General features: G+C 51.4%; 1 protein-coding gene across 2 annotated transcripts; it reads right to left on the reverse strand.

The window, feature by feature from the left end:
• Positions 1-2,100: 2,100 nt before the first annotated feature.
• On the reverse strand, positions 2,101-24,633 carry TUBA8 (tubulin alpha 8). Of its 2 annotated transcripts, none has more exons than XM_012454264.2 (5): positions 24,528-24,633; positions 12,154-12,376; positions 10,418-10,566; positions 7,352-8,032; positions 2,101-2,412 (listed from the first exon to the last, which is right to left on the reverse strand). In XM_012454264.2, the coding sequence occupies exons 2-5, from the start codon at positions 12,179-12,181 to the stop codon at positions 2,119-2,121; spliced, it is 1,152 nt and encodes a 383-aa protein (XP_012309687.1). In that variant the 5' UTR covers positions 12,182-12,376; positions 24,528-24,633; the 3' UTR covers positions 2,101-2,118. The 2 variants fall into 2 exon arrangements, with proteins under 2 accessions (XP_012309687.1, XP_012309686.2); XM_012454263.2 differs by lacking the exon at positions 24,528-24,633 and adding an exon at positions 24,237-24,303.
• Positions 24,634-24,807: the final 174 nt, after the last annotated feature.

Consider the following 24,807-nt stretch of genomic DNA (forward strand, 5'->3'; position numbering starts at 1 on the left):
AGCTGACAGCTCCTGACCCTGATTCTCTACCAGGGCGGAGTTTGTCCAGACTGATGTCCATGGAACCTGGTGCAGGCACGACCTCTGACCAGAGCGGTCACAGTGGACAACAAATCTGGGCCTCCTTTTTTAGCACCGTGAGCTCCTTCAGCGCAAGAGAATGTGGTCTCTCTAAAAACAATCCTCTAGAAGTGACTGGCATCACCTCATGCCTCATCTTCCTTTCCTCAGAGCATTTTACTCTATTTCTCTTAGAGCTTCCAAGGAGTAAGGACAGAAACATCGTAACGCACGTAAAGAAGGGTGCATTTCATGAATGTTCATTGCAGCACTGTTTACAACAGCAAAGACCTGGAACCAACCCAAATGCCCGTCGATGATAGACTGGACAGGGAAAATGTGGCACATATACACCATGGAATATTATGCAGCCATCAAAAACGATGAGTTCGTGTCCTTTGTAGGGACATGGATGAACCTGGAAACCATCATTCTCAGCAAACTGACACAAGAACAGAAAATCAAACACCGCATGTTCTCACTCATAGGTGGGTGTTGAACAATGAGAACACATGGACACAGGCAGGGGAGCATCACACACTGGGGTCTGTTGGGGGGAAATAGGGAAGGGACAGCGAGGGATGGGGAGTTGTGGAGAGATAGCATGGGGAGAAATGCCAGATATAGGTGAAGGGGAGGAAGGCAGCAAATCACACTGCCACGTGTATACCTATGCAACAATCCTGCATGTTCTTCACATGTACCCCAAAACCTAAGATGCAATTAAAAAAAAAAGAAGGGTGCATTTAATGCCCAGGAACCTACCATGGGCCCAGCCCCAGGTGTCTTCCTAGCTGGTTCACAGCCTTTTGATTACTCCACCAGAACTGCCCACTTCAGGGAAGAGGAGCAGGTAGCCACCCCCTCCTCTGTAAATGACAGACTTGTGCCCCTCCCCATCCAGCATTTTATCAGGCAGCAGCTGGAACATGGCATGAACACCCAGGGTTAGAAACGGGGTAGGGTGGACAGGAGGAGCAGGCAGGCGCTGCATCTGAGCTCTACCTCCGACGGTCTCCAACGCCTAAAACATCCCAGTCTGTTCATCTACACAATGAGCAGAACATCTATTTTGAGGCTGTTGGGAGGATTGGAGATAAGGCCTGTCTGAATACAGAAATAAGGTATAGATATCCTGCTTGAAACCTTCCAAATGCTTCTGTTTTGGAAAAATTCTAAACTCCTCTCCATGCCCATAGCCTGGACACACTCCGGCCCTGCCTGGCTCGTGGGTCTTGTCTCTTCCCCTCTCGCCATCCTCCAAGAAACAGTCTCCTTTCTGCTCTGCAGACGCTTCAAGCTTGTTTCCAGTCTGTTTCTGTACCTGCTTCTCCCTGCACCCAGCATCCTCCCATGTGGCGCAGGCCTCCACGTGGCCATCTCTGACCACGCGGTCCACGGGAGCATGCCCAGACACTGTCACACTGCGTTTTACTTCCTCTCACTTCACACCAGCTGGCATGATCTCATTCGCTTATTTATGTATGCATGAGGGTAGGAAATGGGTCTGTCTCGTTCATCGCCAACTCTCCAGCTCTTAGAACAGTGCTTAGGACAGGGATATGTGCACTGGAATATGTGACGGGGAAGTGAATGCATGCTAAGTCTAGACACTGCCCGGGGCGGGCTACAGTCCCATTCATGTGAACTTCTGCTCAGCCCCGCCCCAGAACCTTCCCAGGCCCAGACCTCTCCTTTCTCTGAGCGTTCTCACTCCCCAGCTAGCAGGCCACATTTTGGGCCCAGACCCACCCCATCTGGCATTGAAAATCCTGATTAGGCCTCCTCGCATGTGAAACTGGGCTGCAACCTCGCCCAGAGACGGTGGTCCTCACTTTGTTTAGTGACAGAAAGCTGTTCCTACCCAGGCAGGGCCTGATGGAACTCAGCATCCACTTATGGCCCAGTTTTGCCACCCTGGGTACTGGGGCCGAGCATCCTCCTCCCGGGTAAGGCAGGAATCAGGCTGGGGCGGGGAGAGTGCTCTGTTACTCCTGAAGATGTGCTTTGCGTGGAGCAGCATAAATAAAGAGACACAGCCAAGGGGAAGGTATATATTTAAAATTCCTCCCCTTCATTCTCTTCTTCAAACGAGTCAGTCCCCACTTCTTCATAATCCTTCTCCAGGGCGGCCAGGTCTTCCCTGGCCTCAGAAAATTCTCCTTCTTCCATCCCCTCTCCGACATACCAATGCACAAAGGCCCGCTTGGCGTACATGAGGTCGAACTTGTGGTCGAGGCGGGCCCAGGCCTCCGCGATGGCTGTGGTGTTGCTGAGCATGCAGACGGCCCGCTGCACCTTGGCCAGGTCTCCCCCGGGGACCACAGTCGGAGGCTGGTAGTTGATGCCCACCTGAGGGACAGAGAAAGAGGAGGAGCCACAGAAAAAGATGCAAGTCAGCCAGAGGATAACTCAGGATGGGGCATGTTGGTCACCCGGCTAGCTTCAAGTCATGGTCATGGGTGTGGGAGTGGGGCTACAGGATGGAGCGGGCGGGATGGGGTCGGGAAGCCGGCAGGTGGCAAGAGAGAACCTGAAGAGAAAGTGAAAGCAGTTGGGGCAACAGAGCAAAAACCCATCTCTACCAAAAAAAAAAAACAAATTAGCCGGGCACCGCAGCTATGCCTACTAGTCCCAGCTACTCGGGAGGTTGAGGTGGAAGGATCACTTGAGCCCATGAGGTCAAGGCTGCAGTGAGCTACGCTGGCACGACTGCACTCCAGCAGCGGACACAGGGCGAGATCCTGTCTTTTATACAAACAAAAACAAACAAAAGCAGGTGGGCAAGGGCTGGGCAATCGAAGGCTGGAGAAGGACAAGGCTGGTACAGAGGGCTCAGCAGGTGGGCAAACATGAGTCACGAGCGACGTTAGCAGCAGGTGGGAGGCGTCTGGTCCACATGTATGTGTAACAGGAAATGCATTCTAGACTCAAAGCTATTCAGAAGTGTACTGTCTCCCAAATAGTCATCTCGAGTTCCTCTTAGTTGTATTGCAAGTAAATTTCAGGAAGTTTCCCTGCCAAAAGTGAAAACTATTGAAGAGGTCACAGGAAGATTCCGGAGCAGTAAATAAAGAGAGCCGGAAGGCCCCGGGGTGGTGCTGGTGTTAACCAGGCTCTGTGTTTCTGGGAATCGGGGCTTCTCGGAAGAAAAGCAGAGTCTCCAATCCAAGAAGGCTGTTAAAGATCTTGCCAAGTTCTGCAGCATGGCAGGTCTCCTAGGCTCAGCCCAGCCCCATCTTAGTGGCGCTTCTGCCCTGGGAAGCTCTCTTCTTCCCAACACACATCCCAAACCAAAGACAACCCCAGGAACCATGGGAAACTGGGACAAGTCTAACATGGCAAACCGTGACATTACTCATGGGGACTGATAACCTCAGCCACCTCTCCCACTGAGACCACCACACTTTAATTGCCAGTCTCTTAATACCATAGCTTTAAAATGCACATCCTCCTGAGGGGCTGGGGTGGGGGTGGCAGCTGACTGTGCAGCAACGTGGGTAGCCTGCAGCTGGGCCCACAGCGCCCACCATTCCTCTTAGGCACAGGTGGTATCTCGGAGGTGGAGGGGGTACAGGGAGGGGGCAAAGTGGGGAAAGGCAAGGCAATGAATATGAACTTGGCCACATCACATATGTTGCTGGATCCAACCCAACTGCCATAAGCTTTGTGCCTAGGCCAACTTCCTCTCCTCTAAGCGGTAACATCTCCGACCTGAGTCAAGTGGGGACAAATACCGTTGGAGAGAATGCAAGAAGATGAAGCTCAGCAGCCTCCACTCCAGGGAACGTGCTTTTCTTTTTTGAGACGGAGTTTCGCTCTTGTTACCCAGGCTGGAGTGCAATGGTGCGATCTCAGCTCACTGCAACCTCCGCCTCCTGGGTTCAGGCAATTCTGCCTCAGCCTCCCGAGTAGCTGGGACTACAGGCATGCACCACTATGCCCAGCTAATTTTTGTATTTTTAGTAGAGATGGGGTTTCACCATGTTGACCAGGATGGTCTCGATCTCTTGACCTGGTGATCCACCCGCCTCGGCCTCCCAAAGTGCTGGGATTATAGGCGTGAGCCACCGCGCCCGGCCTGGGAACATGCTTTTCTTAGCTTATGCTAATGCTACCACATTTATCCTTCAGGACATAACCCCAGAGCTGCTTGAAGGACAGAGAATGAGGGGGCGTCTCCTTTTGTCTCTCTCATTCATTCTCTTTCTTCCCATTCATTCTCCTACTAGCTTGTTGTTTGTGTCCATTTGAGAAAGAAAAAAGCACTTCATTTTTTGGAAGATCTTGACTGGTTTTGCCAGAATGACTAGAACCGCCACATAAAAATAGGCATAATCGGGCTGGGCACGGTGGCTCACACCTGTAATCCCAGCACTTTGGAAGGCCGAGGTGGGTGGATCACGAGGTCAAGAGATCGAGACCATACTGGTCAACATGGTGAAACCCCGTCTCTACTAAAAATACAAAAAAATTAGCTGGGCATGGTGGCGCACGCCTGTAGTCCCAGCTACTTGGGAGACTGAGGCAGGAGAATTGCTTGAACCCAGGGGGCAGAGGTTGCGGTGAGCTGAGATCGCGCCATTGCACTCCAGCCTGGGTAACAAGAGCGAGACTCCGTCTCAAAAAAAAAAATAGGTGTAATCTTGGGGGGAAATTATATATGTAGCTGGGAGGAGAGCAGTGAGAAGAAACGTTGCACTCCTCACTCAGCAGAACAGCCAGGTCAAAGCCTCAGACACAAGCAGGGCTGCCATGAGGCCAGCACGCAGCTGGTGCCTCACACTTGTAACTCCTGCCGAGAAGAACTGAGACATCCTCATCTCTTTACCTCCAGCAACTGGGACAAACCCGGATACATAATAGGTCCCACTAAAGCCTCTGAATGATTGAAAGCATGACTAGGGGCTGGGCGCAATGGCTCATGCCTGTAATCCCAGAATTTTGGGAGGCCGAGGTGGGTGGATCACCTGACATCAGGAGTTCGAGACCAGCCTGACCGAAATGGTGAAACCCCATCTCTACTAAAAATATAAAAATCATATGGTCGTCCGTGCCTATAATCCCAGCTACTCGGGAGGCTGAGGCAGAAGAATCACTGGAACCCAGGAGGTGGAGGTTGCAGTGAGCCGAGATCACACCACTGCAGTCCAGCCCAGGTGACGAAAGAGAAAGAGAGAGAGAGGGAGGGAGGGAGGGAGAGAGGGAGGAAGGAAGGAAGGAAAGAAATAAAGAAAGAAAGAATAAAGAGAAAGAAAGAAGAAAGGAAGAAAGGAGGAAAGAAAAAGAAAGGAAGGAAAGAAAGAAAGAGAGAGGCCGGGTGCAGTGGCTCAAGCCTGTAATCCCAGCACTTTGGGAGTCCAAGGTGGGCAGATCACGAGGTCAAGAGATCGAGACCATCCTGGCCAACAAGGTGAAACCCCATCTCTACTAAAAATACAAAAAAAAAATTAGCTGGGCGTGGTGGCACGCACCTGTAGTCCCAGCTACCCAAGAGGCTGAGGCAGGAGAATTGCTTGAACCCAGGAGGCAGAGGCTGCAGTGAGCCGAGATTGTGCCACTGCACTCTAGCCTGGCGCCTGGTGACAGAGTCAGGCTCTGTCAAAAAAAAAAGAAAGAAAGAGAGAAAGGGAAGGAAAGGGAAGAAAGGAAGAAAGGAAGAAAGGAAGAAAGGAAGAAAGAAAGAAAGAAAGAAAGAAAGAAAGAAAGAAAGAAAGAAAAAGAAAGGAAATAAAGAAAGAAAAAGAAAGAAAGAAAGAAAGGAAAGAAAGAGAAAGAGAAAGAAAGAGACAGACTAAAGGGCACTAGCTAATGTGCAGCAGCTGTTCTGATGGCCGAATCTGACAAGAAGACCATGGTGGAGTGGTTGAGCTGTTCGCGTGCACAGCCAGGCTGCATGCCTGCCCAGCTCAGAGGGATGGCTTCTACTAGTGAGCATTCCTGGTCCTGGGGCCTAGGGTCCACCTTCACTATTCTGTATCTCCCCGCTGAGCCTCCAAGCCTGGCATTTTCCAGACTGCGGGCACCTGGTCTACCGCCGGCCACACGGCTTGCTGGTTTCTACGTACTCCTGGTTAATAGTGATGAAAAATAGCAATCATAGAACAACTATAAAATTATCTTCTTATTACTCCAAATTGATTAAGATGTGTAGGATAGATATTTAAGTTTTCAAAATAAATTGGGAGAACACATCTTTTGTTAGAGGAGGGCATCATCCTCTGGCAACTGGAATAATTTAGTTAACTCTAAAATTAAAATGGCCAGGCCGGGTGCAGTGGCTGAAGCCTGTAATCCCAGCACTTTGGGAGGCCGAGGTGGGCAGATCATGAGGTCAACAGATCGAGACCATCCTGACCAACATGGTGAAATCCCGTCTCTACTAAAAATACAAAAATTAGCTGGGCGTGGTGGCGTGTGCCTGTAGTCCCAGTTACTCAGGAGGCTGAGGCAAGAGAATTGCTTGAACCCAGGAGGCAGAGGTTGCAGTGAACCGAGATTGTGCCACTGCACTCCAGCCTGGCGCCTGGTAACAGAGTGAGACTCTGTCTCAAAAAAAAAAATGACCACAAAATCATGCTGTACGAGGAAGTGTAAAATATCCATTAAAATCAACTTTGGGCAAATTGAACCAAATCATGAACACCAAAAGCACTGCAATTCAAGTCAGTAGATTCGGGCCAATACCAAATCATTACCTGTTGCTCAATAAAGAAAATCAAATATTAACCAATTAATTCATGTAAAATAGCACCAAACTTTTCTTTCTTTCTTTTTTTTTTTTGTTTGTTTGTTTGAGATGGAGTCTCACTCTTTCTCCAGGCTGGAGTGCAGTGGTGCAATCTCAGCTCACTGCAACCTCCGCCTCCCAGGTTCAAGCAATTCTCCTGCCTCAGCCTCCCGAGTAGTTGGGATTACAGGCACGCGCCACCATGCCCAGCTAATTTTTTGTATTTTTAGTAGAGACGGGGTTTCACCTTGTTGGCCAGGATGGTCTCGATCTCTTGACCTTGTGATCCGCCCGCCTCGGCCTCCCAAAGTGCTGGGATTACAGGCGTGAGCCACCGGGCCTGGCCCCTGCACCAAACTTTTCTAAAATGGCCTAAACAGACAAAACTTTAGCAGCATTTGTGTCTCAACCAAAGCTGAATTCCATTAACGTTACATTTGGTTGAAGCCCCCTCCCCAGATCATCACATAAAGCCTGAAGCACCCAGGGGACTGCATGTCCTGGGTCATCTCCCTCTGCTTCTCTCATTATCTCTCCCCTCCCTAAGCCAGCAGCTCTCACCTTGAAGCCTGTGGGACACCAGTCTACAAACTGGATGGTCCTCTTGGTCTTGATGGCAGCAATGGCGACATTCACGTCCTTGGGCACCACGTCGCCCCGGTAGAGCATGCAGCAGGCCATGTACTTGCCATGTCTGGGGTCGCACTTCACCATCTGGCTGTTGGGCTCAAAGCAGGAGCTGGTGATCTCGGCCACGGAGAGCTGTTCGTGATAGGCTTTCTCGGCAGAGATGATGGGCGCGTAGGTGACCAGCGGGAAGTGGATGCGGGGATAGGGTACCAGGTTGGTCTGGAACTCAGTGAGGTCCACGTTGAGGGCCCCGTCGAAGCGGAGAGAAGCAGTGATTGAGGACACGATCTGGCTGATGAGGCGGTTGAGGTTGGTATAGGTGGGGCGCTCAATGTCGAGGTTCCTGCGGCAGATGTCATAGATGGCTTCGTTGTCCACCATGAAAGCGCAATCTGAATGTTCCAGTGTGGTGTGGGTGGTGAGGATGGAGTTGTAAGGCTCCACCACCGCCGTAGAGACCTGGGGGGCCGGGTAGATGGCAAATTCCAGCTTGGATTTCTTGCCATAATCCAAGGAGAGGCGTTCCATTAGCAGAGAAGTGAAGCCGGAGCCAGTGCCCCCACCGAAACTGTGGAAAATCAGGAAGCCCTGCAGGCCAGAGCAAGCATCTGTCTGGGGAGAGTAGGACATGAGAAGGAATCATAAATACAAGTTTCCGAGAGGCCGGGCGCGGTGGCTCACGCCTCTAATCCCAGCACTTTGGGAGGCCGAGGCGGGTGGATCACAAGGTCAAGAGATGGAGACCATCCTGGTCAACATGGTGAAACCCCATCTCTACTAAAAATACAAAAAATTAGCTGGGCATGGTGGTGCGTGCCTGTAATCCCAGCTACTCAGGAGGCTGAGGCAGGAGAATTGCCTGAACCCAGGAGGCAGAGGTTGCGGTGAGCCGAGATCGCGCCATTGCACTCCAGCCTGGGTAACAAGAGCGAAAATCCATCTCAAAAAAAAAAATTAAAAGTGAAAAATAAGTTTCTGAGAACACCCCACAAGTGTAAAAAGCCAGGTGGCCCACTCTGTCTGCCCTATCTCACCTCTCTACATTTCGTGTGGATTAAATCAAAACAGCCTTGAAGAAGTAAGGAAACAAAAGGACTTGTATTGATCTTTGGGGGAGTGGCTAAAATATGGGATGGGGCCAGGCACAGTGACTCAATGCCGGTAATCCCAGCAGTTTGGGAAGCTGAGGCAGGAGGACCAGTGGAGGCCAGGAGTTCACAACCAGCCTGGGCCACATAGTGAGACCTCACATCTAAAAAATTTTTTTAATTAACTGGGCGTGGTGACGCACACATGTAGTCCCGGTTACTTGGGATGCTGAGGTCAGAGGATCACTTGAGCCCAGGAGTTCAAGACTGCAGAAATCTATGATCACACCATTGTACCCCGGCCTGGATGACAGAGCAAGACTCTGTCTCTATTATTTTTTTAACGAGATGGCAAGCTGCAGGGGCACACGCCTCTAGGTATGTGAAGGTTTCAGCCCAGTAGTTGGTTGAACAGGGAATGTGAGTTTCAAAACCACAGTGGATGGTGACTTTGTCCTTTGAGGGACCCAACTCCTTGCCCACTTTCCCTGCCCTTGTCATCTGATTTTGTGGGAACTGCTACCTACATATTTCAACCCAACCTTGGAAGGTGACCCAGGGCACCAATTTCAGAAATGTAAATGGAGCCAGAAGGCCTGAGTTTTTTTGTTTGTTTGTTTGTTTGTTTGTTTGAGACGGAGTTTCGCTCTTGTTACCCAGGCTGGAGTGCAATGGCGCGATCTCAGCTCACCGCAACCTCCGCCTCCTGGGTTCAGGCAATTCTCCTGCCTCAGCCTCCTGAGTAGCTGGGATTACAGGCACGTGCCACCATGCCCAGCTAATTTTTTGTATTTTTAGTAGAGACAGGGTTTCACCATGTTGACCGGGATAGTCTCCATCTCTCAACCTTGTGATCCACCCACCTCGGCCTCCCAAAGTGCTGGGATTACAGGCGTGAGCCACTGCGCCCAGCCCAGAAATCCTGAGTTTTAATATCAACTTTGCTATTTCCTGGTTGTAAGAATCTAAGCAAGTTACTGAACTTCTCCAAACTTTTGTTCCATCTTAGTGAAAGTGGGGAAATAGAAAACCCTCATAAAGTTATTGTGACAATTAAATTAAATAGCATTACATGCTGAGCAAGGACCTGGTGCATTGTAAGTACCGGTCAGCACTTATCAGAACCAAGAGAAATTCACAGAAACACAGGATTTTCCCATTGGGTGTGATTTGAACTTTTGGGGACCACAGGCAGCTTTGAGGCCAATGACCCTGAGAAGCCCTCCTCTAAACAGAAAAAGTGAAGATACACAAAAATTGGGCACCGTTACCTCCCAGGTAAAGAACGTGTGATCAGGTCCAAGTTTTTCCATTATACAGATAAGCAAATGGAAGCTTAAACAAAGTGACCCAACCTACACTCAGAGCTTTGTAGTCCAACCGAGTTCAAACCCTAACTCTGCCACTTTCTAGCTGTGTGACGCAGGCTAAGATACTGAACCACCCTGGCCCTGAATTTCTTCATCTGTAAAGTACAGGGAGACCTCCTAAGCAGAATTATTAAGGATTAAATAAAGGAATGTACTTGGCTTCGTAACGGCATTTGTAAGTGCCCAAGTGTGTCGACAATCTCTTCCTCTCCTCTTCTGGGTTACTTTGTTAACCTGTGTTTCCAACCAGCAGAGACCTCACCCTGCCTCACACCTGGTACCTTCCCCAGATACTACGAGAGAGTATCAGTGAGTATGAATAGGGCCTCAGCCTGGAGCAGTCTATGGTGCCAACACAGAGGAAGGGGCATCACCCCTGTGCCTGCTTCTTACAGATTTTAAGCAGAAATTTCCAAACCTTAGGAGCTCCGTCCTGTAGCCAGGGGTCGTGTGCCGTTTCCCAGCCTGATCAAAGCAGCACGTGGCCAGGCCTGTCCACTCCAGCCGTGCCCACCCATCCCTGCCCTCCTGACCCTTACCAGCTTCCGTATGCGGTCCAGCACCAGGTCAATGCTCTCCTTGCCCACCGTGTAGTGACCCCGGGCGTAGTTATTGGCTGCATCCTCCTTTCCTGTGATCAGCTGCTCTGGATGGAAGAGCTGGCGGTAGGTTCCTGCCCGGACTTCATCTTCCAAGAGGAGAAGGCCATTAGGTCCTAGCACCTAGGGGAGAAGCCTCTCTCCCTATCACACTACTGCAGGACCCCCTTCCTGTCTCCCCTCCCTATAAAACTCCAGGGAGGCGAAGTCAGACCACCTCATAACAAATCTGCAGAAGACTAGGAGAATTCCCAGGTAGCTCAGGCACTAAGAGAGTCAAGGCCTGCAGCTCACATGCCCTGCTGCCTGGAACCCCAACAAGCCTTAGCTTGACAAAGGTCATGGAACTCCAACGCTAATTGCCTCTCTTCCCTTCCACCTAGACTCCTCAAGCCTTCCCTTTTGTCTTTTTCTTTCATGCTGCAAAGTGTACCAACAATTTAACTTAAGTCCATTTGCATTAAAATGTTCTAGGGACATGAAGAAAGATTCAGGATGATCTGCCCAGAACCTAGACCCTCCCAAGAGTTGTCCTCCCCCCTAACTCCACCTCATGGCGGCAATAATACATGTCAGGCATTAGATGTATTTTAGAATAATTTGAAGCAAAGCTATGTTCCAGGTCCTAGAGGAGCAGGAGCCCTAGAAAGGCCTTGAAGGGGGTCTCTGCTCACTTCCAAGGATTCACACAAAGTGGACACAGAGCAGATCAAGACACATCAGGCTCCAACTATGTCACCTCTTCCCTTCAAAAGTCCTATATTCCCCGCAGAAAAATCATCTGTGCAGTGGCCTGGGAGGTAACCCGCACTTTGTGCATTTGTGCGAAGCATCTGTCCTCTACTGTCTGTAGACACTGGTGTTCAGGCCCTATAGCTCATGCCCAGTCCTCCCCAGGGAACTATCTCTTGCTTGAGGAGCCAGGCTTGAAGCTGGGGAAATCCTGATGTTCAACTGAGAGTTGACCCAGGGGTCAGAAACAGGGGATTTAGCACTACTGGAGGATAGTGTGGGAAGGAGAGCTCTGCCAGGACCCGAGGCAGAATTCCACTGTGTTTCCTAGACCTGAATGAGCCTCATTCCAGAACTCCAGCAGCTCCCGGCTGTGAAGGACTGTGCATGCTGTGATAGGCCCCTCTGTGTGTAAGAGGCTGAGGTTATACCCATCCCGAGGGCAGACTCAGAAACCTATACTTAGAGAAACTGGTCATTTAGGGGTGTCTTATAATTTCTAAAATTATTTGGGTTTTCGCCGGGTGCAGTGGCTCACGCCTGTAATCCCATCACTTTGGGAGGCTGAGGTGGGTGGATCACCTGAGGTCAGGAGTTCGAGACCAGCCTGACCAATATGGTGAAACCCCAGCTTTTAAAAAAAAAAATTATTTGGGTTTTCTTATCCTTAGTATTTAGTAACAATGTGACCATTTTAGTATGACACAGCAGGTTTTGGGGTTTAAGTGGGAGGCATTTTGTTCTGCATAGAGTCTTGATCACTGTTATAAGATTCCCGAGACTGTGGAGACCCCAAGGAGCTGACAGCTGTCACGTGGGCTGGGAGGCTTCGGCTGCACCATCCCCACCTTCCAGCTAGAGATGCTGCTTCCCTAGCTACTGTGGGCCAACGCCTCTGCAGTTTCCTGATGTTCCCTGTGGAGAGGATCTCCGCCCACACTCACCCACCACAGTCGGCTCCAGATCGATCATGACGGCCCGGGGCACGTGCTTCCCATTGCCAGTCTCGCTGAAAAAGGTGGTGAAGGAGTCATCATCGTTGATCTTGCTCGCTTGACTGTCAAAAGTGCCATCTGCCTGGATGCCGTGTTCCAGGCAGAAGAGCTCCCAGCAGGCATTGCCAATCTGAACTCCTGCTTGGCCCACGTGGACTGATATGCATTCCCGCTGTGGGGAGGAGGCAGCATCAAGGTCAGAGAGTCCAAGCCCTCAGCATGCCCTCGCCCATTACCCCTACAACAGTCCCTTGCAGGCCAGCCAGGCCCCCGGCCCCGCCACCCCATTGCCAGCTGGTGTTGACTAGCTCTAGAGCAGCTGTTTTGTGCTTTGTTCTAAAGGTTGCTTCCCAGGGTTAACCTTTTATACCAGGAAAGAAAAAAGAAGGTGGTTGCAAAGATGAAACAACAGGCTAATTCCAAACCACGAGACTCCTGCACTGGTGAGGAAGGCCCAGGAAGAACTGGGGATCGTGGCGGAAACTCTCCCTCAACCTACTCTCACGCAAGGCAGTGTTCACAGTCACGCCTGACCCTGACTTTCTGAGACGCTGCGCACACATGCACACACACGTGCGCGCACACACACACGCACGCACACAGTCTCAGGACATCACGGAGCAAATAAACACTCATGAAAGGAATGTGATCTGACATTCTATTCCATGGCCGTCAGTAGTGTCATGGTTACCAATGTAGAAAAAGGATTATTGATTATCCCAAGAGAGGATTGGACGGGTATAAATTAGGCCCTTCCTGCACGCTGAACAGTTGGAAAATCTTGGCGGCCCCATGCCTGCCCCTTGCCTATGCCAGGCCAGACGTTAAGTAAAGCTGAACTGGAGCGCCCTTAGCTCTGCCTGACTCTGATGTGAAGCCACAATTGCCTGACTGGTATTTGTGCTAACAGTTTAAGACGGGGAGCGCGCTGGTGGGAATGGAAATTGGGTTAGCCACTGTGGAAAGCAGTTTGGAGATGTCTCAAAGGACTTAAAACCGATCTACCATTTGACTCAGCAATCTTGTTACTGGGTATATATCCAAAATAAAATCATCCTACCACAAAGACTGATGCACTCGCACGTTCATTCAAAGCACTATTCACAATAGCAAAGACATGGAATCAACCTTGGTACCATCCATGGTGGACTGGATAAAGAAAATGTGGTGTATATACCATGGTGCGCATACTACGCAGCCCCCAAAAACAATGAAATCATGTCCTTTGTAGCAATATGGATGCAGCTGGAGGCCATTATCCTAAGCAAATTAATGCAGGAATAGAAAACCAGATGCCACATATTCTTAGGAAGTGGGAGCTAAACATGAGGTACTCGTGAACATACAAATGGCAACAGTAAACACTGGGGACTGCTAGAGCAGGAGGGAAGCCGGGGCAAGGATTGGAAAACTGACTACTGGGTACTGCTCGCTACCTGGGGACAGGATCAGTCGTACCCCAAACCTCGGCATCACAATATAGACCCATGTAACAAATCTGCATATGTACTCCCTGAATTTAAAATAAAAGTCGAAACTATTAAAGGAAAGGGAGGTGGGGAGTGTGTGTGTATATGTGTGTGTATGTGTGTGTATATGTGTGTATGTGTGCATGTGTATGTGTGTACGTGTGTATGTGTGTTTGTGTATGCATGTGTGTATATATGTGCGTGTTGTGTATGTGTGTGTATGTGTATGTGTGTATGTGTGTGTATGTGTGTATGCATGTGTGTATGTGTGTATGTGTGTGTTGTGTGTATATGTGTGTATATGTATGCATGTGTATGTGTGTGTTTGTGTGTATGTGTGTATGTGTGTGTATGTGTACGTGTATGTGTGTACATGTCTATGTGTATGTGTGTATATGTGTATGTGTGTGTATGTGTGTATGTGTGTGTTTGTGTATGCATGTATGTGTGTATATGTATGTGTGTATGTGTATGTGTGTACGTGTGTATGCGTGTTTGTGTTTGCATGTGTGTATGTGTGTTGTGTATGTGTGTTGTGTATGTGTGTACGTGTGTACGTGTGTGTGTGTGTGTGTGTGTGTAGGGATGATAGGCTCATCCCCCCACCCACACCCTGCCGTGGGGAAGCAGTGGCCCATGCAAGGTGGCACTGTGCCTGGGGCAGCCGCCTGAGCCCAGCGGGAAGCATTTGCCAGGTCTGCAAGTTTCTATTTTTAGCCATGACCTGCCCTGGCATTTTCCAGCTCCGGGTAACTCAAGCCAGGAGCAGAGCCTCCAGAGGGCATAGCTGGGAATGGAAGCCAGTAGGGTCCACGTCAAAGTGTGGGGCTCCTGGGGACGTGGAAGACCGTCTGGGCATGGAAAGCTCTCAGAGCATCTCGAGGGCTCAGAGCATCAGGACCATTGTCCCCTAGCTCAGTTTTACAACTGTGCCCCACTCTAGTCCGGTCTCCATGCTGGAGCTGAAGGACACCTGGTCCCCGCCCTGGGGGAGGGAGAGCACAGGGATGCACAGCAGCCAGTGTGGGCAACCCGGCTGGAGCTCCAGGAGCCCGCTGGCCTGGGAGAGGCTTCACCCTCAGAGCTGCCCACGCCCCAGGATCACATCTTGCCTCCTCGGTTTACTCGCTGTGCCGTGTGGCCTGGGCTGAGTCACCGAACCTCTCCTCAGCTGGGAAGTGTAAGCCGCAATTTTTGATGCTGTCTTGCCATTAGCATTTTCTCCACCAGGAAGCAGCACACAGAGAAAGAGCTCTCAGGGTTTTCTCTCCTTTACTGTGGGGTCTATTCTCTGCCTCCAGCTGAGGGCTCAGTTCAAGCCTAAGGAAAGCAGAGTCTGCATCCAGGAAACACCCACAACCAGAGTTACCCACCCAGACCACGGCATCACATTCAGCACGTGGCTGTGACATCCCAGGGAGGTGTGGAGGCTGAGGGGACAGTATCCTCTGTGTTCCTAACTTTCAGCCTTCTGGGCCTGTTGCCCCTCACCACCGCAGATCATCGGCCACCCTCTAGTCCTGCCTAGGGTGCTGCCCAGTCCCCAGCCTGCTCTCACTTCTGGAACATTCTGGGGCTTTCCAGAGAGGATGCAGGAATATTTTAGGAAAATCAAAGATCATGGGAGGAAGAGTCAAGGATTGGGGGACCAGAAAACCACTGGCATGGTGACAACGTTTTCAGCCTCTCTTAATGCCCTCTTTAATCGCACGCTAATAAATATGCCAGTCTTTACAAAATGTTTTTTTCTCTCTCCCCTGCCCCCGTTGTGCACACACATGCACATCCACACATACACACACACACACACCTTAGAAAGAGCTATTTTCCCTACTGAACTAGCTCTTAAGAATAATTGGAGGCATACAATAGACTCAGAAATGACTGACAGATTCAAAGGTGCTCCCAAAAGTGAAAAGCAGCTACACCAATCAAGAGAGAAGGCAGGTCTCACAATACCCTTCCCCGCTAACAGGAACCAGGCTCCTTGTGGAGGTGGACGCATCCAGGTCTGGGGTGGGGAATGTGCCAGCTGAGGCTGGAACATCGCACAGTGCCTGGAGGCACAGAGGCTAACTGACGCGCTGCTCGAGCACCTGCAGAGGCTCCCGTCACCTAAAATGAGACGACCTGAGCCTCACGAGGAGGGATGGCAGCACTGGAGTGAAGCAGGACACACAGGGAAAACCCACAGGTCCTCAAAGAAAGCCCCTAGAGAAAGACTCATTTGTCCCTATCCAGGCAGCCCTGTTAATTAGGGACAGCTCTTTTTCTTTAATAGAAGAATGTTCGATAAACAATGTGGACCGAGTAATAGATTATGAAATATTGCCCTATTACATAGTCTAATTCTGTGATTGATTAGAAGATGTAATAGGTAAATTACACCACTCGGTGAAAGACTGATAGGGAACTGGATCTTCACCAAGAGCCAAAGAATCACTGTTTCAGCCACAAGGCGGGAGAAACTGCCAGGGTCGCCAGCCTAAGGCTGCGATCAATCTCAGCATCACTAACTGTGGGCCACGGACATTGAGGACTTCCTGATGGGACGCAATGTGATGCACAGACCACCTGTGAGGACTGCTTCTCAAAAAAACTCAGCCTTCATCACTGAGCCCTGGAGATTCAGCTTCCATATCGCAGGAAACACAGGGATCAGAGGGTTAAGTTCAGTGACATCAGAGAAAACAAATCAGCCCAGAAGGTGCGACATTCTGCAGGGCATCTGGTCCAGGCTTTTCAACTCATGAGAAATGAGGTGCTTGGAGGGGCTGTTCCATATCAAAGGAGACTTAGCAGCAGCACCACCACATGCATCATGGGAACTCTGAATTCTGGCTTGAACAAATCAAAATATTTGGGGGACAAATAAACTCATTTGTTTTGTTCAGCATATGTGGTTGAGTATGAAAACATCCTTATTTTCTAGAGTTGCATCTGAAGCATTTAGGGGTCAAATGTCATGATGTATGTACTTGAAAATCCTTCCCAAACACAGCAGATAACAGATGAAAAAGGCATTCATCTTAAATCTAGATATGAGATATATGGGTGGCATATTAGTCTACTTTTCTGAAGGTTTGAAACTTTTCATAGTAAAAAGCAAAAATCGCCAGGCGCGGTGGCTCATGCCTGTAATCCCAGCACTTTGGGAGGCCAAGGCGGGTGGATCACAAGGTCAAGAGATCAAGACCATCCTGGTCAACATGGTGAAATCCCGTCTCTACTAAAAATACAAAAAATTAGCTGGGCATGGTGGCGCGTGCCTGTAATCCCAGCTACTCAGGAGGCTGAGGCAGGAGAATTGCCTGAACCCAGGAGGCGGAGGTTGCGGTGAGCTGAGATTGCGCCATTGCACTCCAGCCTGGGTAACAAGAGCGAAATTCCATCTCAAAAAAAAAAAAAAAAAAAAGCAAAAATCATGATAATAAAAGAGACAGAGAAAGAGCAGGAGCAGGGACTGGGCCTGCACTCTCCAGAATCCCCTTATCCTGGCCCATTGCACGAAGTTGCTACGCAGATAATATTGACTATGCACCTACTGTGTTAGGGCTTTGAAGTTCCACGAATAAATCACAAGTGAAATTCAAAGTTGCATGAGGTGGCTGGGCGCTGTGGCTCACGCCTGTAATCCAGCACTTTGGGAGGCCGGGGCGGGTGGATCACAAGGTCAGGAGATCGAGACCATCTTGGCCAACGTGGTGAAACCCTGTCTCTACAAAAAATACAAAAACTAGCTGGGCATGGTAGGTGCCTGTATTCCCAGCTACTCGGGAGGCTGAGGCAGGGGAATCGCTTGAACCCAGGAGGCGGAGGTTGCAGTGAGCCGAGATTGTGCCACTGCACTCCAGCCTGGCCACAGAGCAAGACTCCGTCTCCAAAAAAAAAAAAAAAAAACAAAGTTGCATGAGGCTTCATGGTGCTGTGAGGTCTGGGCCCAGCACTCTGCAGGCCTGGCAGGAATGAGGAGCAAACCACAGCTCCTGCATCGAGCTCCCGGCTCCTGCAGCCATGTTGCCTCATCACGCTCCCCAGCCTTGGGCCTGGAAGTTCCACAGAGCAGGCACAGAGCAGAGACAGCGCTGATAACCGTGGGAGGCATCCTCACATCCAAGAAAGGGCATCCGTCTATCATAACCAGGGATGCTATATTGGCTCAGAACATTAAGGATACCAGAGGGGGGGCAGCCTCATGGACCACCTAATACGATTCCCTCTCCGTTACTTTACAGATGAAACAGCTGAGCTCAGAGAGGAAAAGTGACAAACTCAAGATGTCACAGCTCTGCAGCAGCAAAAGAGCCTGGACCCGAATCCAGGGCTTCTGACCGGGACTGACTTCTTTTCTTTTGACCACACAGTCTCCGGCCTCCTTGTAGCTCTGAACTTCCAGGACCCCGGGATGCGCCCACATCTACGCCAATCCAAGACCAAGTTCAGATAGCAGAACTCCAGACAGGAAAATTGTCTCATGCAGAGCGAAATAGAGAATGGCTCATGGGGTGGCCTCTTTGAAAATGGGTCATTCTTCTCTGACAGAACCAGGAGACTGCTTCTCAGGGCCTGTGTGTGCAGCTGGGGTTGGGGGGCGAGGGGGAAGCTGACCCAGCAGAGGGTATTTAAGTCACGTGCCCGGTCCAAACTCATATTTCAGATTCCCCTGTCTAGCCAATCAGAGCACACGCCTTCTCACTCACACTCAGATTCCCCTGTCTAGCCAATCAGAGCGCACGCCCTCTCACTCACACTCAGATTCCCCTGTCTAGCCAATCAGAGCGCACGCCTTCTCACTCACACTCAGATTCCCCTGTCTAGCCAATCAGAGCACACGCCTTCTCACTCACACTCAGATTCCCCTGTCTAGCCAATCAGAGCGCACGCCTTCTCACTCACACTCAGATTCCCCGTCTAGCCAATCAGAGCGCACGCCTTCTCACTCACACTCAGATTCCCCTGTCTAGCCAATCAGAGCGCACGCCTTCTCACTCACACTCAGATTCCCCTGTCTAGCCAATCAGAGCGCACGCCTTCTCACTCACACTCAGATTCCCCTGTCTAGCCAATCAGAGCGCACGCCTTCTCACTCACACTCAGATTCCCCTGTCTAGCCAATCAGAGCGCACGCCTTCTCACTCACACTCAGATTCCCCTGTCTAGCCAATCAGAGCGCACGCCTTCTCACTCACACTGCTTGTCTCTCTCAGTTCTATTTTGAATCTGAGCTTGTAGAGCTCAGACAAGTTCTGCTCCCCTTGGCCCCTGTGAGGGGACAGGGTCCCCTGTTTGCTGCAGAAGCCTCTCTCACCCAACTTCTTCTGCAGAGGGAGGTGAAGAGGAGGGAGGTGGAGAGACCGAGGAGGTCCCTTCCTCATGAAAAGCATTCCACTTCTCACACAGACCTAGTGCTGAGTTAACTACGAAAGACATCTCCTCATTTCTACAGCAAATCTTTTTGTGTTATTGTCTGTGAGAAAGCATTGTGAGTCACTGGGCTAACTCACTCATCCTTCAGGTCTCCAGTCAAATGTCACTTCCTATGGGAAGTCTGCAAAATCCCAAGCCAACATAGGGCCCTGCCACGTGCTTCCCTGTCCCCTTCATCCCTGTCATTGCAATCATCACACCCTATTATAGCTGCCTGTTCATTTTCTGACCTTTCTAGTAGAGAACGTAAGCTCTGTGAGGGCAAGGAAACTTTGTTTCACTCATGGGATCCCCAGTACCAAGCCCAGTGCTTGAATGTAGCAGGTGTTCAGTTAACATAGGGAGGACTGGAATGAAAACCTTCCCTGAGGGGCTGCAGTCCACCCAACAAGCACAGTGGCCAGTGCCTAAGAAGTGTACGTGTCAAGTGCAGGGGGAGTTCCAAGGGGAACAAGACGCCGTCTAGCTTGGTTTCCTAAAGGAGGAATATTCATAGGGACCCTGAAGAAGACAGACAGCCAAGATGATATGGGGCCGTTCAGGTGGATGCAGGAGCAGTGTGAACAAGAGGCAGGAAAACAGGGCAGTTCCCACACACTGCCCAGTTTGTCTGGAGCGCAGGCCCAGGAAGGGCAGGGCCAATGAGACATCTGGGCCACCCGTGACCACTCCCCCTGGGGAGGAAAGCCTGTGTTTTGCAGAGCACGAATAAAAGAAATTCTAGAACTTTGCAGCCCTTTTATAATTTTGCTGCAAGAAACCCTTTTTTACATCAGTCTTATATTCTATTTTAATAGCGGTCGTTTCCTTTCGCTTTGTTCTCAGAGAACTAAGATGAGCTAATCACCATCTGCAGCAGGAGACTTGGAAGGCTGAAAAAGGCTGTCTTGTGATACCACTTCCAATATCCCAAGGCAGTAAAAGTGGAATATCATCTGGGAGAGGGGCCGACGTGGGCCACAGCGTGTGCCCTGTAAAAGCCGGGGGCCACCCACGCTCCCTGACCACCTGTGCTCTCGTGCCCCAGCTGCTCTCAGGAAGCATGTGATGGCACCGAGTCATCTCTAGTTGTCAGCCTGGGATAAAGTGGTCACACATATTTTAGGACCTAGGCCAGGGATGGCAAGTGAAAAGCAGGCCCACAGTGTCACAGAGGGGTGATTACAGTAGGACAGATGTGACCCCTAAGGGCTGCTGGGCTCTCTCTGCTCAGAACTCTTTGACCACACAGCATATCTGAAATCAATCACTCAGAACAAAGAATCGACAGCGAGCCAGACACGGCAAAAGCAGAGTCGGCCTAAATTCACTTTAGTGAGTGAAGGTGGCTCTCAAGAGGGGCTCAGGTGACAGGCACCGCAGTTAGGGCAGCAACAGGGCTCACAGGAGGCCAGCTCAGGGCATGAGGCCATCAGCTAAGCAGACTCCCAGCATCCGAGGCCCTGGGGCAGGTGCGGGAGACATTTGGGAGTTTCAATCCGCTACACAGTGCCTGCCCCCTCTCCTGCTCTCTTCTACAGCTTATTATCTGAGAGAAATCCTAACAGGAAGACACTGACAGGGAAATGCCAACCACAAAGGCCACAGAGAGTGCCGTCTGTGCCTTGCGGGCCCGAGGGAAAGGAGCATTTGGTCTGCTCCCTCCCACAGAGAGCGCCACATCCTCCCACCCACCCCCGTCACTACCCTCTATCCACCAGCTACTTCCCCTCCAAAATCATTTTTAACTTGTCATCTCCCTTTGAAGGTCACAGAAAGGACATTCAACAATGGCATCAACCCCTCCCCGGCCCACCCCCAGCTCTGCACGGGCCTGGCCTGAGGCTGTGGGCTCCCACTAAACTCACCAACCCCACAGCTCTGCCCTAGCTGCTGCCCTGGGAGCCAAGGCCCCTCATTCAGAGGCATGCGCCCAGTGCCTCTGCAGAAAGCTGCCCTTCCTGATAGGAGGGGAGGAGGAGGCAGCAGTGACCTGCAGCCCCTGGGAGCCCACATGGTGCTCTGAGGTCAGAATGCACTATCAGCTCCACAGAGCCCAGCCACGCATGCCTACATGGGGTGACTGCAGAAGACCATCTGGCCCCCGAACATTCTCCCTCCCCTCTAACTGCCCATTTTTGCAGGGAGACTGGCTCCTTCATGCTCTCTAGTCCCAGCAGAATGGAGCTAAGGAAGCCATGTTGCAGATGCTCCCACCTCCCCATAGACCACAGAAACTTTCTCTGTGCCCTGCTATCATTGGCATGGACTTGGCCTAGGGCACCCGGCCAAGATTCTCCATGCCGCTTCCCAAAAAAGGTGTCATGGTCTCAGTTCCCAGAGAGCTGCGTTCTAGAAGAACCCTGGGAGCGGATGGGAATGGTCCTCTCTGGGAGCAGCCATGGGCCGGCAGCTCAGGACGGAGGCTCTGGTGCCCAGCGGATGTCAACTCCAGCCCCTACGCAGCTTCTTACCAGCTGAGTAACTTTAGGCTCCAGCACAGAAATGCTGAAGGGTACTGGTGCTACAGGGTAGTGGGTAGCTGGGGAGAAGGGGTTGGGGGGAAGTTCACAGAGAAAAAATGCTCATCTGCCTAGTAGCTAGATAAATAGATTTAAAAATATATGTAAGGATTAGTTACACTTTTCTTACCCGGAACCTACAGAAATGACAAATCTAATTTTCCTTAACACCAAGGTCACCTCCCCCAAGCCCCCTCCAGGGAGGGAAGCGGAGGGGACAGGACAGCAGCCTGAAACTGAATCCTTGAAGGAAATAAAGTTGTTTTTGCCGGGATGGGATTCTAGGGTTCTAGGTTTATAGATGTGTCATTTTAGCCTTTTACAAATGAGTCAAATGATACTGTAAAAGTTTCTGTGAGTATAACATGCTCAACAAAAAAAAAACGTCATCAGGACAGTGCAATGCACACAAGTTAAATGTTCTAGATAGAACCTACTATACGGCCTGGGCGCGGTGGCTCACGCCTGTAATCCCAGCACTTTGGGAGGCTGAGGCGGGTGGATCACAAGGTCAAGAGATCGAGACCATCCTGGTCAACATGGTGAAACCCCGTCTCTACTAAAAATACAAACAATTAGCTGGGCACGGTGGCGCGTGCCTGTAATCCCAGCTACTCAGGAGGCTGAGGCAGGAGAATTGCCTGAACCCAGGAGGCGGAGGTTGTGGTGAGCCGAGATCTCGCCATTGCACTCCAGCCTGGGTAACAAGAGCGAAACTCCGTCTCAAAAAAAAAAAAAAAAAGAACCGACAATACAAAATCCAATGTTTCAAAATAAATGAACAGTATTCCCTTTTCAAAATATTTACCATAGGTTTTCAGCTAAACACCCAAACCCTTAAGCACATTCAAAATCAGGTTTTGTCGTTGGAATTGTTGATTTACCAGGCATTGTCAGAAACTCGCTATGGGTCACACACTGAAGCTTGTGCACAGGGCTGGGTTAAGATCCTTGACGCCCCCATCCTCTGGGCTCCACTCCGAGCCACAATGGCATTCAGATCCAAAGCGTGCACGGGAATCTCTGGGAAAATCCTACAACACTAGCTACCTGCTAGATATTATAAATACTAAATGCCAATCCTAGACTATGCAGCCTAGCATTTGCTTCAAAATTATGGAGGGAGGGAATAAATGAAGTGAAGATAGGTCAGAAGTTGATAATTATTGAAGTTAGATGACGTATATAATGGCTCATTATACCATTTGCTCTCCATTTGCATATATTTGAAATTCTCTACCATAAAAAGTTTAAAAATAATAAAATAATAAAGTCTATGTGGAGTCTTAGCAATCTGAATAATAACCGTCTTCATTTTGCAGGTGAAACAAACCCATCCAGAGAGGTTAAGTGACCTTCTTAAAGTCACACAGCTAGCTGCAGAGCCAGGAGTCAAAATTCTGAACTTCCAGCTGTGGAACCCTTGTATGCCCCCCATACCAGGGGCCTCAGGCAGAAATGGGTTCCTGTGGCCACCCTCCCTAATGTTCCCATGTTCTTTCAGCTCCCAAGAGTATCTGGGAGCCTGTTAGGAGGAGGGAGGGTGCTGGACAAAACTGAAGCTGGTAGAGCAGAGCTCAGGCGGAGCCAGGAGGCCCTGGGCACTGTCCAAACGTAGCAGGGCGGGGCGGAGGGGGTTCTGGCCTGCTTTCTGGGTCACTGACACCTGGAGCAAGCCTGCCCAGAGAACCTGACCTTGACCATGACCTTATTCTGCCCTCCCTCTACCCACAAGCTTTCCAGCCCATCTCTCTACTGCTGAAAGATCAGGAACCGAGAGGGATTCCAGGGATTCAGAGCTTTGGGAAAGTGGATTGGGGGCAAATGTTAGCCACCAGGGGCACTGGGGGGGCAGAGGCTGACCCTAGAGAGAGCAACTGCATGTTTGGAGCCGCCCCTGGGTAAGATCCGCGTCCGCAAATGGAGAAAGTGGGGGGCGGGGCGGGAAGGGAGCAGCGTGAGCCCCTAAGGCAGGGTAGGAAACAGGTCGGAGGTCCCCTGGCCTTCGGAAGCGGAGACTTCTGAGTACCAAAGTCCTTCGACTCTGACCGCTGGAAAGACTTGGGAGCTGAGTGCGCCGAGAACCCCGCTGCGCTGGGGCTGTACGCGCAGCAAACCCAAGCCGCTGGCCAGGGGGTGCGCTGACGACCTCCACGCGTGGGGGGGACCGTGGCGCCCTAAGTCCCGCGTCACATTCCAGGCCCTGTCACGTTAGGCTGGGTTTGGAGATGTGACTGCATCTGCTCCCCCAGCCGCCCCGGCCCAGACCACCCATCCAGAATCCCCGGATTCCCCCTTCTCTCCACTGTGTCCACAGGCTGCCCATCTGGGGGCCCCACAATCTCGCCCGCTTCTCCGTCGGGCTCCCCAGGGCTTCCTTCCTCCTTTTCTGCGCGCAAAGCCCCCTAGGTCCCTTTAAGGAGCGACTGGCCCCTGGTCTCTATTTCCCCATAAGATAAAGGGCACCAGGTGTTCCCGCCCGAGGGTGCGGACTCCTGGACCCTGAACCGCCACCCGCAGGAGGCCTTGAGCTCTGCGGCTCCAGGTGGACGGATCCTTGCGCCCCGGCGTAGACTCTTCTCTCCGTCCTGCCCCTGCCGCGCGCCCGCCGCCCGCCGGCCCCGGGAAGCCTCACCATCGCCGCCGCTGTCCTCGCCCGCGCGCCTCCCAGCTGGGCCTGCCCGCCCTGACTGCTCCAGATACAGCCGCCTCCGCCGCTGTGACACACCGGGGGGGGGGGCGCTGGGGACTGGCGCGCAGGGCCCGCAGCTGCCCCCTGGCATCACAGTGCCGGAGAGGGGCGGGCAGGTCACAAAGGCCCCTCCCCGCCCACCCGCGGCTCAAATCTCCGGGTCCTCAGTCCCGCCTCCGCAGCCGGCGGCGCTCGCGGTGGGGACCGGGCCCGCGGGGGAGGTGGCCCTATTACCAAAGCGCACGTGTCCACGTTCCAACACAGCCAGCGAGAGCAGCCTTCGTGACCCCAGCTGCCGGGGAAGGAAATGCAAAATGCGACCAGGCGAACCGCGCGGGTCTCCCCAAACTTCCGTTCTCCTCCCGACCGCTGGAAAGGCTCCTGACTGGGGTGTAGGTGACCGCAGCGGGCTGCAGGGGCCCGAGGTGCGCAACTGCAGTCTCAGCCGGGCGCCCTAGGGCCGTGTGCGCTTGGCAAGCTGCAGGACCCCTGCTCCCAACGCCAGTGCCTCCTG

The sequence above is a fragment of the Aotus nancymaae genome, unplaced genomic scaffold, assembly GCF_030222135.1.
Source record: "Aotus nancymaae isolate 86718 unplaced genomic scaffold, 86718_ANA_hifiasm-v0.15.2.pri h1tg000049l, whole genome shotgun sequence".
NCBI lineage: Eukaryota > Metazoa > Chordata > Mammalia > Primates > Aotidae > Aotus > Aotus nancymaae.